This window comes from Nymphaea colorata, chromosome 7 (assembly GCF_008831285.2).
Source record: "Nymphaea colorata isolate Beijing-Zhang1983 chromosome 7, ASM883128v2, whole genome shotgun sequence".
NCBI lineage: Eukaryota > Viridiplantae > Streptophyta > Magnoliopsida > Nymphaeales > Nymphaeaceae > Nymphaea > Nymphaea colorata.
Window position 1 is genome coordinate 20,851,134 of NC_045144.1, and position 14,002 is coordinate 20,865,135.

Here is a 14,002-nt window from a genome sequence, read left to right on the forward strand (position 1 = left end):
ATCCGATTTGATGTTATTTTTTAAACCCGAATCCGATCTGGTTTTTTAATCTGATATTAAAATTTTTGTCATGTCTGATTTGTTGGGATTGGTTCAATCGGATATGAGATTCAAATCAGATATGTTGACATCCCTATGCATAGGGAATACAAATATGCTTAGCAATACGATCTCAACTTTACTTACCAGATCCAAATAAATGGTACCATAGTCAAATCGGTAATCTAGAGGAAGAAAACCAATAGATGGGCATGGCCAAGGAGCCCCTTCTCCTTTCCTCTTGTCCTGTGATCCAGGGCAGCTTAGAGACGTGAGTAGGGAACCACACACCTATCAACTAAAGTATCGTGTATCTACCGTTTGCCATCAAAACCTACTAAAATATTAGAATCACATGAACCAAAAACGTTTGCTACTAATAATTTGTGTGAACCACTTCTGACCTTTTACTTTGCAAAGATTTTAAAAAATTAACGAGAAACAGAGTTCGCCTCATTAGCTCCATATATTTTATTAAACCAAATATTATCTGCTGATTGTACATCATTAATATCAGCTTCAGGAATCCTGCCCTTGGCAGTCTGTAGATCCATGGGTTCTGTTTGAAACCCTGTTGCAAACTTGGGAAATAGCTTGGGTTGAATAATTTGGTGCAACGAGAGACCTACTAACATTCAAGACGCATTCATGCTTTGTTCTTAACTACTAGAAATAAATGAAGTCCCAACCAAAATCCTGATATTTCTTATATATGTCATACTTGAAATATGATCGAGATATTAAACGAAAGAAAAAAGGGAAGGATCGAACACGGTTGCTTTTGAAGTTCTCAGCTTTGTTGATTTTTTCTTCACCAAACTCCAAAGGGAAAATTTAAGAATCAGCCCATTCGATGGTTTATGAAAATCCAACCAACAATCTGATAATATTCAAGAATATACAGCATCTGCATTTGATTTCGAATCAAACACCTACTTGCACCGAGTCCACCTTGTTAAAGTTGCACAGAGAACCTGCCAAAGGGAAAGCATTCTGGGCTTCGAGTTGGGAAAGAATCAGTTCGGCTAAGAGAAAGCAGCAAAAAATAGAAAGCGGATTTCCCCACTAAAACCGCAGCATGATTTTATATACGGGCCTTTTGAGCCCAAAAGCGCTGCTGCTAACAACAATTTTGTAGTCCAACAACATAAACTACAGCTTTCTGCGGAAGCTATATTACAACAAGAGATACACCATTTTTGCCTTTATTTTCCCTGGAAGAAAGAACTCTAGCAGAATCTCCGACCGTGGGGATCACCTCAGTAAGAAACCATGACAAAACTGGGTTATCTTGTGAACTGTTGAGCATGAGATGCATCTACTTCGGACCCCAACATAAATCTGCCAGTGCTACGATGGAAATTGTTCAACGATGACATCACATCGAAGTTGAAATTTTGGCCCTCTTCTTCTTTAACTCTGTAATGATCAGGTCGGTTGCCCATAATTCCATTCCCATAAAAAGGTAAAATCCCAGCAGATTGAACTGGACAGTTGATCCCTGAACTGGGAACATTGCCACCATGGACCTGTCTCAACATGCTGTCCGCTTCTGCTTGATTCTGCTTGTGAAGGGAACTGTTTTCAGCAGCTTGACTGATCCCCACACCAAGATCCAGACTAACTGCATCAGGTCCTCTAGAATAAGGTACTGCCCTGTTAACCTCAATCTGATTAGGTGGCATTAGCATAACAGGATTCAGAGACACCTGCATATTGGTATTGAGAGGACTGAGGTTCTGCACTGCCATTGGTGCAGATGTTTCACGGTTGGTGGAACTGGAAGTGGGTACATCATGATTATGTTTTCCTTCGTATGTTGTAATAACAGACTTTGGGTCATGCGAGGCTCTCTCCACATGCTTCCTAACAGGGCATCCAGCATTGGTGCATTTGTAGTAACTCCTGCCAACAGTAAAGCATTGATGAAAAACAACAGCACTTCATTGGTTCTGCTTTGCTCTTACGGAAGCACGAAGACATAGTTCATCCAACTTCAAGATGATCAATTATGAATTAAATCTGACAAGCTAGAGCCCAACATGCAACAAAAGTTTACATCCTCAAGTGACAGGCATTTGGTAAATATGGGTGAGTTCCAAGTAGTTCACTTTTGTGAATGCAGTAATCGAATTTAAATCAAGAAAAAAAAAAAAAAAGAAATCCCAGTAGTTTGACGAAAAAAAGGCATTAAGCCAGATAAGGTTATCAGAATACTTCACTAATTGAAATTCTAGTCACTAATTATCTTTCTAAGCCATATGACAAGGAGAAATAGTAGATTGTTTCCAGTTCTGAACACACAATAACAACTGAAAGGGAGCATGCCAACTTATAGCTAGTAAGCAGAGTAGGCAAAGCGACTTTGCCCTCACAATCTCAGGATCATATGCTAACCCACTTTGTGGCATGAACTCACAGATTGCAACATAGGACAGAACAGTGGCATAAAGACCAGATGAATTAGCAGGAAATATGGGAATAGTGGATGATGCAAGAAGCCGATGAGCGAGTGCATCAATAGCAATATGCTAAGAAGGTTTAGATGTTGTGATAAATAGGTGATCAGCCACAACCATATGCTCATGACGTGAACACCAATGAATGACAGAATGAGTGGATTCAAGTCATTGAAGAGAAGACATAAACACACCCATACACCTAAACCCCATCATATTAGTTGGACAAGCCCTAAGAGTAATAGACTAAACAATTGACACGCACACACACACATACACAGTAATAGACTAATGAGTAGGTGTCAGACCCTTAGTTGTTAAATCCATCAGGAACGATCTTTGGCATTTGACTTTTTCGATATTGACAGTTGAGAGAAAAAGAAAATAATGTAATGAACTAATAATACTAGACAACCAAAAAAATGCTCTTTTTTCTTTTTCTTCTTCTTTTCTTCCAACCATCCGTATCAACAGAAAGTTGTTCTTAAAAAAGTTAACTTCCAAAATTATCCTTAAAAATAAAAGGGAAAAAAATGCTCTTTTCTAGTTACCTACCACGGACTAGCTGGCCAACAATTAGTTTGTCAATGTGTACCAAAAACCAATCGTCTCATTTGTCCTTAAAAAAGTTAACTTCCAAATTATCCTTAAAAATAGAGGGGAAAAAATGCTCTGTTGTAGTTACCAATCACGGACTACCTGGCCAATAATTAATTTGTCAATGCGCACGAATCATCGCATCAGCTGCCAAGCCTAAAAAAAGAGCCTTACTGGCTTCAAGGCCAATGACTGGTTAGCTGAGCAGCAACTAGGCTGAGTGTTCAACTAATTTCTAATTTGACCACACAAGATCTAGCGCAAAAACCATCTCTAAGATTGCTCAAATACTATTCATATGTACAGATATTAAGCATACATAAGAATAGTGCTGATCTCATGCAGTTGCAACTCAAGAAATTCTACATGAAATTTCAGACAAGCATCCCCAAAGAAAATAAGATATCATACCTATAAATTATACAGATAAGCAGACGTACCTACTTTAACTACCACCAAGAATGATACATGCAATCTCTTCAAAACAAGAAAGTCAAAAACATATGGTTGTAAAAATTTATTTTGTTGTACATAGCAGCAGCATTGTAACATCACATCATCATGACAAAAAGTTTTATGTTTATCATTCCGTACACTTGCTAAGCCATATATAATGAAGCAAACCAAGACCAACCTTGGATTAGGATTTCCTTTCACCACTTTCTGACCATATTTACGCCACCTGTACCCATCATCAAGGATATCAACTTCACTCAGTGTCTGTACAACAACACGTGGCTCTCGAGTTGTTCTAGTAGTTATTGTACTATCCATGGCCACAGTCTCCAGTTTTCTGCTTGAAATAAACTTGAGCATCAGATTGATTGGCACAATCTCAGTAGTAAATTAATTAGAATCAGAGCTTTAAAATGATACAAGACCTGCGTTTTGCTTCAGGATCATCTTCATCAGCCTCATCATTCCTGTCTCGGTGAGCACCAGATCCATCAACGTCTTCATCATCATCACTTACAGATACAGAGGACAATTCCGGAGTTCCATTTGATTCTAACTGATTACATGCCTGACCAATGGCATTCAGTGACTTATCTGTAATAGACGATCAGGTCATACAACTGCAAGACTGCACACATAGGGAAAGTACATAACCACAGCAGATTATTAATTAAATCTCATATTACCATCTATGTTAGTTGATCTATCTGATCTGTCATCTCCATGTGCATTTTCAGAAGCACCAACAGCTAGCCTCCGGCTTGGCTGAGGCTTAGGATGATCATGCACCCCTTCGTATATAATTGCGGTAACCAACCCTTCATGGTTTCGCTCCAGCTTTTTCTTCATTTGGCAGTTTGGATGAGTACATTTATAGTAGCTCCGTGGGAACTCACTTCCCTTAACCAACTTCTGCCCATACTTGCGCCAATTGTATCCATCCTCAGATGGCCTTTCAACTACTGTCAAAGGAGCACCTTTCTGGTCTAGGGATACATGTTGAGTCTCGGCGTCAGGGCCCCTTCTAACATTTAACTCATCAGATGAAGGATTGGCAGGTGTGATAGAATTTGACGCAGCACCACATGCAGGTGCCTCAGAAGTTGCAACAGAAAGGGAAAGATCCTTAGCAGAGACAGCCATTGCCTCAATCTTTATGGATGCTTGTGGCTCAGAGTATCCTTGACATTGCCCAAAATTTTGATTTTTTTCTGGATTCGAGTTGACAACAGCCTACAAAGGGTAATAAAACAATGTTTAAATTGTAAACACAAGGTAGATGCAGAGGAAAAATAGTACTTGACAACCAAATATGCAAAAGCATTTTTCATATACTAAATGATAAATATATACTCATCCTTTTTTGGTAACATGCTTACATATTTGATAAACACACACCCGTCCTGTCCATATAGTAATCACTTATCAAGCACCAATTTTAGTTGATTTTAGTTTCTCATTACTTTAATAATTAATATATACATAAATACAGCATGGTAGTCCTAGCACGATGCAATTGTATTTGCTTCAATGATGCAATGTCTCTAGGTTCCAGGAGAAACTGAAAATCTGAAGTTTGAGATGTTTCCAGGAGAAACTGAAGAACAGAGTTTAACTCGAACATTTTTCTTTGATTTATTCAAAAAACAATTGTCATATTCATGTCCAAAACCAATGAGATGGAATTCAGCAAGAAGAAACTGCAGTTCTACTTCTGAGTTCTGATAAAGCAGTATGTGGTCAACTCTCAGGATCAGATTTGCACGTTCTAGCCATAATAATCTGTATTAACCTTGCAAATCAGTCACAACTCCTTTAAGGGTTAAGCAGTCGTATAAATATTAACAACGAAATGCTTTCCAACAATGGATTAGTGCCCGTCATGACATCTATGAATGTATGAATAAACAATTGTCACTAGTTTCTTGTGTAAGTTAAGCTGGGTATACTCCAGGTTGGCAATAAAAGGAAAGAAAGAAAACCATGGAAAAAGAGAAAGAAACCATACAAACTTTCCTGTGTACATCTGTGTTACTGTCTGATGGACCAAAAGCTGAAGCAGCAAACAAAATGTGCACAAGTGTGTCAGCTAATTCTGACTATGAAAAGAGGGCAATATACATGAGTCTTCCTAGTTGTCATCATTAACACGGAGGAAGCCAGTGACCATCCCAATTCCCAAGGAAGTGTTTGAGTTTATATACGAACAAAAACAATTCCTCTTTTACCCATATTCCATTTTTTAGAAACTGTGTAATGTATTCAGCCACAAGCTAGTTGGAAATTTGTAGTGTAAATGTTAGCATTCCATTTCAGCTTTGCTGACTTATACGAAGTAGCTAAACACATTGATAATGTTTCTCTACATCCTTTGGTCTAAAATTGCATATGAATATGAGCAAATGCACCTAATTTAAGAAATAGCTCGTGTCTACATCATAAATATAAGCAATTTCATTTTTTTTAAAGAAAAAGAAAAGACAAAAAACTTAAAATCGCATCAATAACATAAATTTTTCGCCATCATCATCATAGGCATCATAATTACTAATTTTTGTTCATACTGACAATAAAAACATCAAATGTGACTAAAATAAGGATGGTCTTGATGCTGACCTACTAGAGATTTTAAGGCTAAGGTTTGAGATTTGAATTTGACTAGTTTTGGTTTTTTAGGGCCCACATAATAGATGGACAGGGTATTACATCATTTTGCACACTGTTGTGCTGAAGGACTCTTAACCATCCTGGAAAATTGTTTAATAGTTCATCATCTTGTTGAACATAAGAAGGTTCTGTTTTGGGACCTGTAGTTAGGGATGACATGTATCCCATGACACGAGAAATCATGGAATAGGTAAAAGTGGATTTCACAACTACGACATGGCCAAGCACCACCACTTCCAGCCATGCATTCTCCTTTTTGGACAGCTTAGGAGCAGCAAAACACTGTCAACTCAACAGATTACTTCTTCCTAAAAGTTCAAGGTGGACTAATGATTTGCGAGCAACAATGTTAACCAATGCAAATCAGGTGTCAGTTATTGGATATGCCAATCATCAGCTTATTCAAAGGCATTCAAATCCATATATATGAGAGACTTGAAGATGCCAAATTCCTCTTGATCCCCACTTTTTGCCACTTTGGCCCTCAACTGATGGAATGGGGTTCTAATGAACAAAAAAACTCACTGCTGCCACTGATGCCCATTCCCAAACTTCTAAGATAATCAATAGCATAAGCTAATACTCGAACCTATAACTTTCTTTAGCACATAAAAAAAGGCAAACACATAAAATACTATCACAGTTTAATATTCAACCTCTTGTTCCACTGTTAAACTTCCAATAGGAGAAATGGTATGGTTATGATATGCAAGAACAAATTCGTGCATCACAACAAAGACGAAAAAATATGCATTAATTATTAATATGTTATTTTCTAAGACCAGTTGACAATAGCTCAAGTGAAGCATTGATATGTATTATGCAAGAACAAACTCCTAGAAACCACAAAATTGGCGAACATAATTCTATCTTAAAAGGAAGTAATATAGTCATCAGACTGTCATCATGAATGTGATGTCACAAACCAATGAGCTTTACAATCACTGGAAAGAGAAAATCAACTTTTTTTTCCAAAGAATGACACACAACCAGAAAAAAGTACATACAGTACTTACAAGGGCACCCACACTGGAACTTGCTTCTTCACGTGGTTTAAACACAAAACTTCCGGGGCCACTGCCATCACCAAGATAGTGCTTCTTGGAGACATTCCATGAGGAAGAAAATGCATTAGATACAAGGCCAGAATTGAAACCAGCATTGCATGGACGAAATGAGAAGGTCCCCGTAGTTGGAGAGGGCTCTGCAAGCTACATCATGCAAATTGACATGGTACATTCAGCATGTGTCAATTCCAAGTAACAACAAATAACAAAATAATAAGCACACTTGTCATAGAAATAAAGTGGTGATTCAAGAGACACACACACACACACACACACACACACAGAGAGAGAGAGAGAGGGAATTCAGACATATCCATGAACCCATGTCAAGACAAGTCTACAGGGACGCAACAAATTGCTGCTTTATTCATGTCATATAGAGGGGTAAAGGAGTTTTGTTTTGAAGAAACCAAAGGAAGTGCAATTCTATAAGTCTGAATTTGACAAGCTGAAACCATGTCAGAAACCTGGCCTTTACACCAAAACAAACCTTTGAAACTTGTTTTAATGCTAAATCTAGCTAACTTTTAGTATCATCCACATGCATTATAAATGTTAGGTCTATACAATACAAACATGAACATAGAACTGCAGTAGCTGCCTTTTCCAGAGATGTTAATTTAGACAAGCTGGAATTACTAAAATAATAACTAAGTTAAGCAACCATCAAGGAATTTTAATCCAAAGAAAACTAGCCATAAAGGTCTTTTCACTTTCCAATTTTTTGATTGCAATAAACAGCTGAAAAATAACTGGAACTCTGCTGAAAATAGAACTATTGAACACCTCTATCCTATTCCGAGAAAGGAAAAAATGAGAAAGAACTTTCAGAAAATAATTAAGTTTTAAAATTTTAAGCGAATAACCTAGCAATTGCAAGTAAAAAAGGAAGTCATTTTCCTGTGCATGAATACCCTAGTTGACAATTCTGATGAACCTAGATTTCACTTGTTTGAGTGAAACACAAGCCTGTAGGATTGTGCCAAAGAATCTTACTTAAATATACCACATATACCAATATAATGACCTGATTTTAAGGGCACACATTAGCTGATAGTTCTGATTGTGAACTTCTAGAACCATCAAGACACCGGAACCATAAAATAACAAGCATTCCTGCTCTGACATCAAGTTTCCTCTTACTGCACAACCCTTGCCTGTTAGCAGACAAGGAGAGGTTGCTATTATACAGCTTGAAGCCTTGAACTTTGTTTGGATTTGCTTAGTTATAAGGTCTTGGAGGCATTCCAGGAACCCTGATAATAGTGTAACAGCTATGTAGTACACCACTAAATCAGTCGGCAGAGAAGATGACAAACCTGAAAGCATTTATTACCCTCATCATTGGCCATGTTAACACTGCTTCCATTACATACTTCCCCATAATACATAGCAGATGGATTATATCATCAATGGATATCCAAATCCGACAGCTTTAATGCAGTCAGTATCCCTTATCTGACTTCCCATGAACTTCTACTTTAAAAATTCCTAAGAAGTCGCAAGCTTACGGTGCTTCATGACACAGACTAAGAAGAACAGAACTCTTCACGATTGGTTGATTCAGTTCCATGACTCTAAAATCACTCAAAAAGGATAGCTTGTAGAGGATGATTAAAGAACAGTGTAACCAACTCGAAGTCAAAAGGGGTGGCTTGTATAGAATGACTAAAAGAACTATAGCCAATTCGAGAACTCTTGTGGGAGAAGGGTGAGTTCCTGTTGGGACTTGGAACCGTTGGGAAATTCTAAGGCATGCTATGTCTCATGGTCGCCTTGTTCATTTTACCTTTTGCCCCACTCTTGGAACTTGACATACCATTTACACATTTCACAAACCTTCAAGCAAAAGAGATAAAAACCAAAATGATAAAAAAGGACAACATAATAACTCCGGGGACAAATCCAACTGAGAAAAGAGATGAGAACTATAGATAAATATTCTCTAAGATATCTCATATATCACGGACAGATTCCCACCACACGTTTCGGAAGGCTAACTTACAAGATCAAAACCCCTAAAAAAGTGACAGTGTAAAGAAATTCCAAAAATCGAACAGCATAAAGCTGCCAAAAGAACCAAAATCACATCAAAATCTCATTATCTCGTACTACAATCATTTAACGTCAGAACCAATTTTATTCCTGGGAAGCATGAGATTCATCATCATATGACTTCAACACGCGATTCACTTCACCCAATCTGAAAGACCAACCAAAACCAAGTAATAACTAATGACGAACAAAAATTGAAAACAGCTCTACGGAAGAAAATACGAAAATTTCTCGGCCAAATACAGACTAAATTTCGCCAATACCACAATCATAACAGTTAACTGGACATGTGCCTCCATCCAACTAATGAGAGCATCTAAGCTGGTGTTCTACCGAGATTCGCTCCAACTTTCAACATTTTAAGCTAAAGGTCAAAAAACTTCACTCCCTTATCAAAATTCTTCCCTTTAGGGTTTTTAACCATCTTCTCCAATACGTTACTCATCACTACCCAAAAATCAGAAGAGAGCATATCCAGGACCAGAGAAACGATCTGACTAAAAGAAGAACTAAAAATTTATCATTCGTGCTCCCGCACTGTTATCCATGCCTCCATCTCCAGCGCATTCGCAAATTTCCCCCAAAAATGATCAACCTTTCGCAGCTTCAAAGGGAAATTTTTGGCATAATCTTCCAAAAGGAGTTCAAGCGAGGTTCGCATTCTCACCCAACATCAACAAACCCAACCGACCAGAGAGGAATCTGACAAGGGGAACACCATACCGGAATGTTGGAGAGGAGGACGGGCGACTCAAGCAGTGTGGTGGGCTTAGACCCGAGGGATCGTCCAAGCAGGGGGAGCGCGCCGATCGGCAGGCTCGCCGGAGACATCGTTTTGTACCTCGCCGTGCTGGACCCCGCGCCGCCTCCCGGCGTCCCCTTCCGCCCCTCTGCCGCCAGCTCCGCCGGCGGCGGCGGCTGAGGAAGACGACGAAAGCTCCAGGTGATCACCACCAGGGCCGTTTCTGGGAGGATCGGGGTTGACTCTGCGTCCCATCGGGGAGCATCAGGAGACAGCAACCTCCGCGTTTGATAAACAGAGAGAGAGAGAGAGAGAGAGAGAGAGCCCACTGTTCCCTGTCCGTCTTTTTCCTCTGGCTGTGTATTTGGGGTTTGAGCCAAAAGATCCTTATAACCCTCAAACTCTTCCACTAATACTCATGCGTCCCTGTCAACGGTTCCTTCGCGACGTATCGGATTTCCGGTTCTTGTCAACGAGTCACATTGTACGGTTCGCTCGTTGGGGCCCGTTTGGCTGTGAAACCATGAACTTTGACTGTCTGGTTTTCTGCTTTTCAAAATCACAAACTTGTTCACTCAATATTTCAAAGTGAGAAGGACGCCAAAAAGGAGAAGTTGAAATGCCATGCAACTTTTCATTTCTAAAAACATTGCCAACTTTCCTTTGGTTATTTAATCATAGTTTTTTCCATCATCACAAAAAAAAAATCATGGTTTGCAAGTCGAGTGGAGTGAGTTCGTGAACCACTCCAACTTGACTCATTTATCAATTCGAGTATTTTGTAAGCTTTATCTCGGCTCGTTTATAAACGAATCGAGCACGAGTCAAGTTTTTTCGAACCAGTTCAAGTCGAGAGCCCGGCTCATTGTGCAGCCCTAGTTTTACAAGAATGAAAATGTGTATTTAACCCATGAAATGTCAACTTCCACTATTGAGCCGGGTTCTCAAGGCATCGAATTGGCTTAGTTGGACGGAGCCAGGTTGGGAAACCCATCTTGGTTTGACATTTTATTTATTGTCAGGCCTGAGCAAATGGATCTGGGTCACCCATCCCGCCCCAAGAACGTCAGGTTGGTGGGAGCCCATTTTGGGTGAACGAGAGGATCATCCCATTGCCGAAACGAAGCCCGAAGGCCCCCCATTCTCTAGGAGTCATGAGCTACATCGATGTCAGCAGAACGGTCCACCCTTCAACTTATATGTTGTGTCATATCACTTTAAGACACAAGAGCATAGTGCTCATGATAATCGAATTAGAGACATGTCTTTACATAAACTCCTAACCTAACCAGCTACGTTATGTTCCTTGAGAGCCCACAAAAGGTCGGCTATTCATACTTTTTTTTTTCTCTCGACCATCAATATGCTTTAAATGAACGGTATTGATTAAATGATTGGGTGACTCTAGATAGTCATTGTTATATATATAAACTAATAATTAAACCTGTAGATATGAATAGATAGAAATGAAGATCATTAGAAAGAACTCTGGTTTTGTTTTCTTCCAATAATTATATTTCCTAATACATGATTAAAAACAAAATTGAATGTAAACAAAATATATACATTTTTGTTATGTTTGCAAATACTAATTCAAAGTTTTTTTTAAGAAGAATACTTATTTTTCTACCGTCAAAAATTTGGTATCATGAGAGCCATTTATTTTTTTAATACTAGAAAAACATGTTAAACTCAAAAAAATGATTGACTTAGTATATGATTCTCACTAAAACATTATTAAGATCATATCCATGTGGTTAGATTATACAAAAGAATACTTTTATATATATATATATATATATATATATATAGAGAGAGAGAGAGAGAGAGAGAGAGAGAGAGATTAAAATGATAAAAAAAATACTTACACTTGATGTTAGCAGAAACTGCAAAGAAGAAAAAGAAGAAGACAAAACAAATAAAGAATGGGAGAGAGAGAAAACGAAAAGCTCAATTATCACGTTTCATCATAGTAAGACATCGTCATAAACTTATCCATCGTTCTTCATGACAAAAACCGCCGATAATAATTAGTGACGGCAGGACTGAATCACTGACGTCTCTTCAATATTTTCAACCCATTCACGACAGATTAAACTGAACCGACAGCCATGCCGATTCTATTCAGAACTCGATTTTTACAGCTGCTGAGAACTGGATGTCTGATTCCTGAAGTTTCGAGTTAAACACTTTGAGTTTTAGGTGTAGTTGACAAACTCATGAACTCGGACTCGGATCAGCATATGATCGGGTCATCGTTATCAGCGAGTTGACTAGTCGACTTGGTCGACTATTAAAATAACCTGAATAGGACAAGTCATGACGAGTCGGCGGCGAGTGGAGAGTGAGTCAGGCCAACCTTGACTAGTGGCCAGGTTTTTTAGCGATCTAAGCTAACTCAGATTCAAACCAACTGTAGTTTTAGGGGCACATAAGTCATTTTAGGCCATCCGAACATGTAACCAAAGCATGTTAAAGAGAAAACCACGTATCAATTTTCTGGATTAAACACTCGTATCTTAAAGGATACATGCCCGCCTGTTAGGGAATGTCAACCCGTTGAATATAATCCGGTGTTTGAATTCGTGTAGTTGCACTCCAAGAAAATTAACTTCTTATCTGAAATGAGATCAGAAATCAATGTACCATTTTTTTTTCTTTTGGGGTATTCGATGGATATTCGATATCCAAATCTATTAATTATATAGTTCTGCATTTTGTATATTCAAATTCAAAAGTTGGATTAAAGAATATCCGAATAGTCTGGTAAAGGTGACAGGGATATCTGATTCAAATTTGAAAGCACATCCCTACCATATGTCATTATGTCCTTGTGCTCTCTTTCTCTCTCTTACTTTCTACAATTTTTCTTCTTTGAAAGAGAGACAACAGCTACGTTTGCTTGTCTGACCCCGTTTTTAAGGGCCGGTTAGCGTAAATGGAGAGCCATAAATGTGAAAGGTCAAAACTTGTTGCAAATCGGGCCGCCATGCAATTTTCTATTATCGCCTCACTAAAATATCTACAATCTTACGATGAAACTAGTGGCCTATATCAGAGCCTAAATCATTATATAAATCACATTTTTAATGGTATATATATATATATATAGAGAGAGAGAGAAAGGATTAAGCAATTCTTTTATTGGGTGACCTAAGCTTTGGCATCTGGTTGGGTACTCGATAGGTACATGGTACCCAACTTGATTTGGGCTTGTGCTCGTGTTAGAAAAAAAAAGAAGAAAAAAATGAAAAAAAAAAACCCAATTGACCTTATAAGTCATGGGCCGACCCGGGTGGGCCCTGGCTAACGTCGGTTCCGTTTGATAAGATATTTATTTAATATTATAATATTTTATTATGAATAATTTTATATATTATTTTATTTTAAAAAATATATATTTTTTTAAATTCTAACCGAGTCAGGCCTGGACTCGTGTTTTGGGTGTTGCGTCGTGCTTAGGTTTTGGGTGTCGAGCTAGCCAGAGCCCTTATCGGACCTGATCAGGCTGGGCCGATACCCAAGGACTCATTTGGGCCAACAGCGGGTGGTTTAACAGCATTATCTCTTACTCAAAGTTACACATGCGAAAATAATGATGGGTTGATTGACAGCAAGTCTGTGTTTTATAAATTTGCCCCAAAAATGAGGTTATGTTATTTCATGAAATTTTTCCAATCATTAAAACAAATTCATAAAACACTTACACCATATTTCATATTCTTTCTTGCTGCCAAAAGGCCCCTTAGCATTTTTAAGCTCCACCAAGTAGACTTTTTTTTTTCTTTCTTTTAGAGAAAAATGCATTGAATTGGTCATCTTTTTCAACTTGATGATATGTGGGGTTACAAGCTTTTTAAAACTCATGTCTCTAGTTTGATTCCTGTGAGCGTTATGCTCCTGTGTCTTAAAAACGATAA

The 14,002-nt window shown here is 38.3% G+C and overlaps 1 protein-coding gene across 2 annotated transcripts; it reads right to left on the reverse strand.

The window, feature by feature from the left end:
- Positions 1–1,082: 1,082 nt before the first annotated feature.
- LOC116257714 (WRKY transcription factor SUSIBA2-like) lies at positions 1,083–10,102 on the reverse strand. Of its 2 annotated transcripts, none has more exons than XM_031634671.2 (6): positions 10,064–10,102; positions 7,247–7,429; positions 4,238–4,784; positions 3,977–4,145; positions 3,730–3,888; positions 1,083–1,944 (listed from the first exon to the last, which is right to left on the reverse strand). In XM_031634671.2, the coding sequence occupies exons 3-6, from the start codon at positions 4,692–4,694 to the stop codon at positions 1,326–1,328; spliced, it is 1,404 nt and encodes a 467-aa protein (XP_031490531.1). In that variant the 5' UTR covers positions 4,695–4,784; positions 7,247–7,429; positions 10,064–10,102; the 3' UTR covers positions 1,083–1,325. The 2 variants fall into 2 exon arrangements, with proteins under 2 accessions (XP_031490531.1, XP_031490530.1); XM_031634670.2 differs by having other exon boundaries at positions 7,235–7,429.
- Positions 10,103–14,002: the final 3,900 nt, after the last annotated feature.

Excerpts from the sequence above, each read along its gene's own strand:
- LOC116257714 (XM_031634671.2), bottom strand. The coding sequence starts at position 4,694 with ATGGCTGTCTCTGCTAAGGATCTTTCCCTTTCTGTTGCAACTTCTGAG. Across the intron at positions 4,146-4,237 it reads TAGATCAACTAACATAGATG|ATAAGTCACTGAATGCCATT; the intron begins GTAATATGAGAT and ends CGTCTATTACAG. Across the intron at positions 3,889-3,976 it reads GATCCTGAAGCAAAACGCAG|AAAACTGGAGACTGTGGCCA; the intron begins GTCTTGTATCAT and ends TATTTCAAGCAG.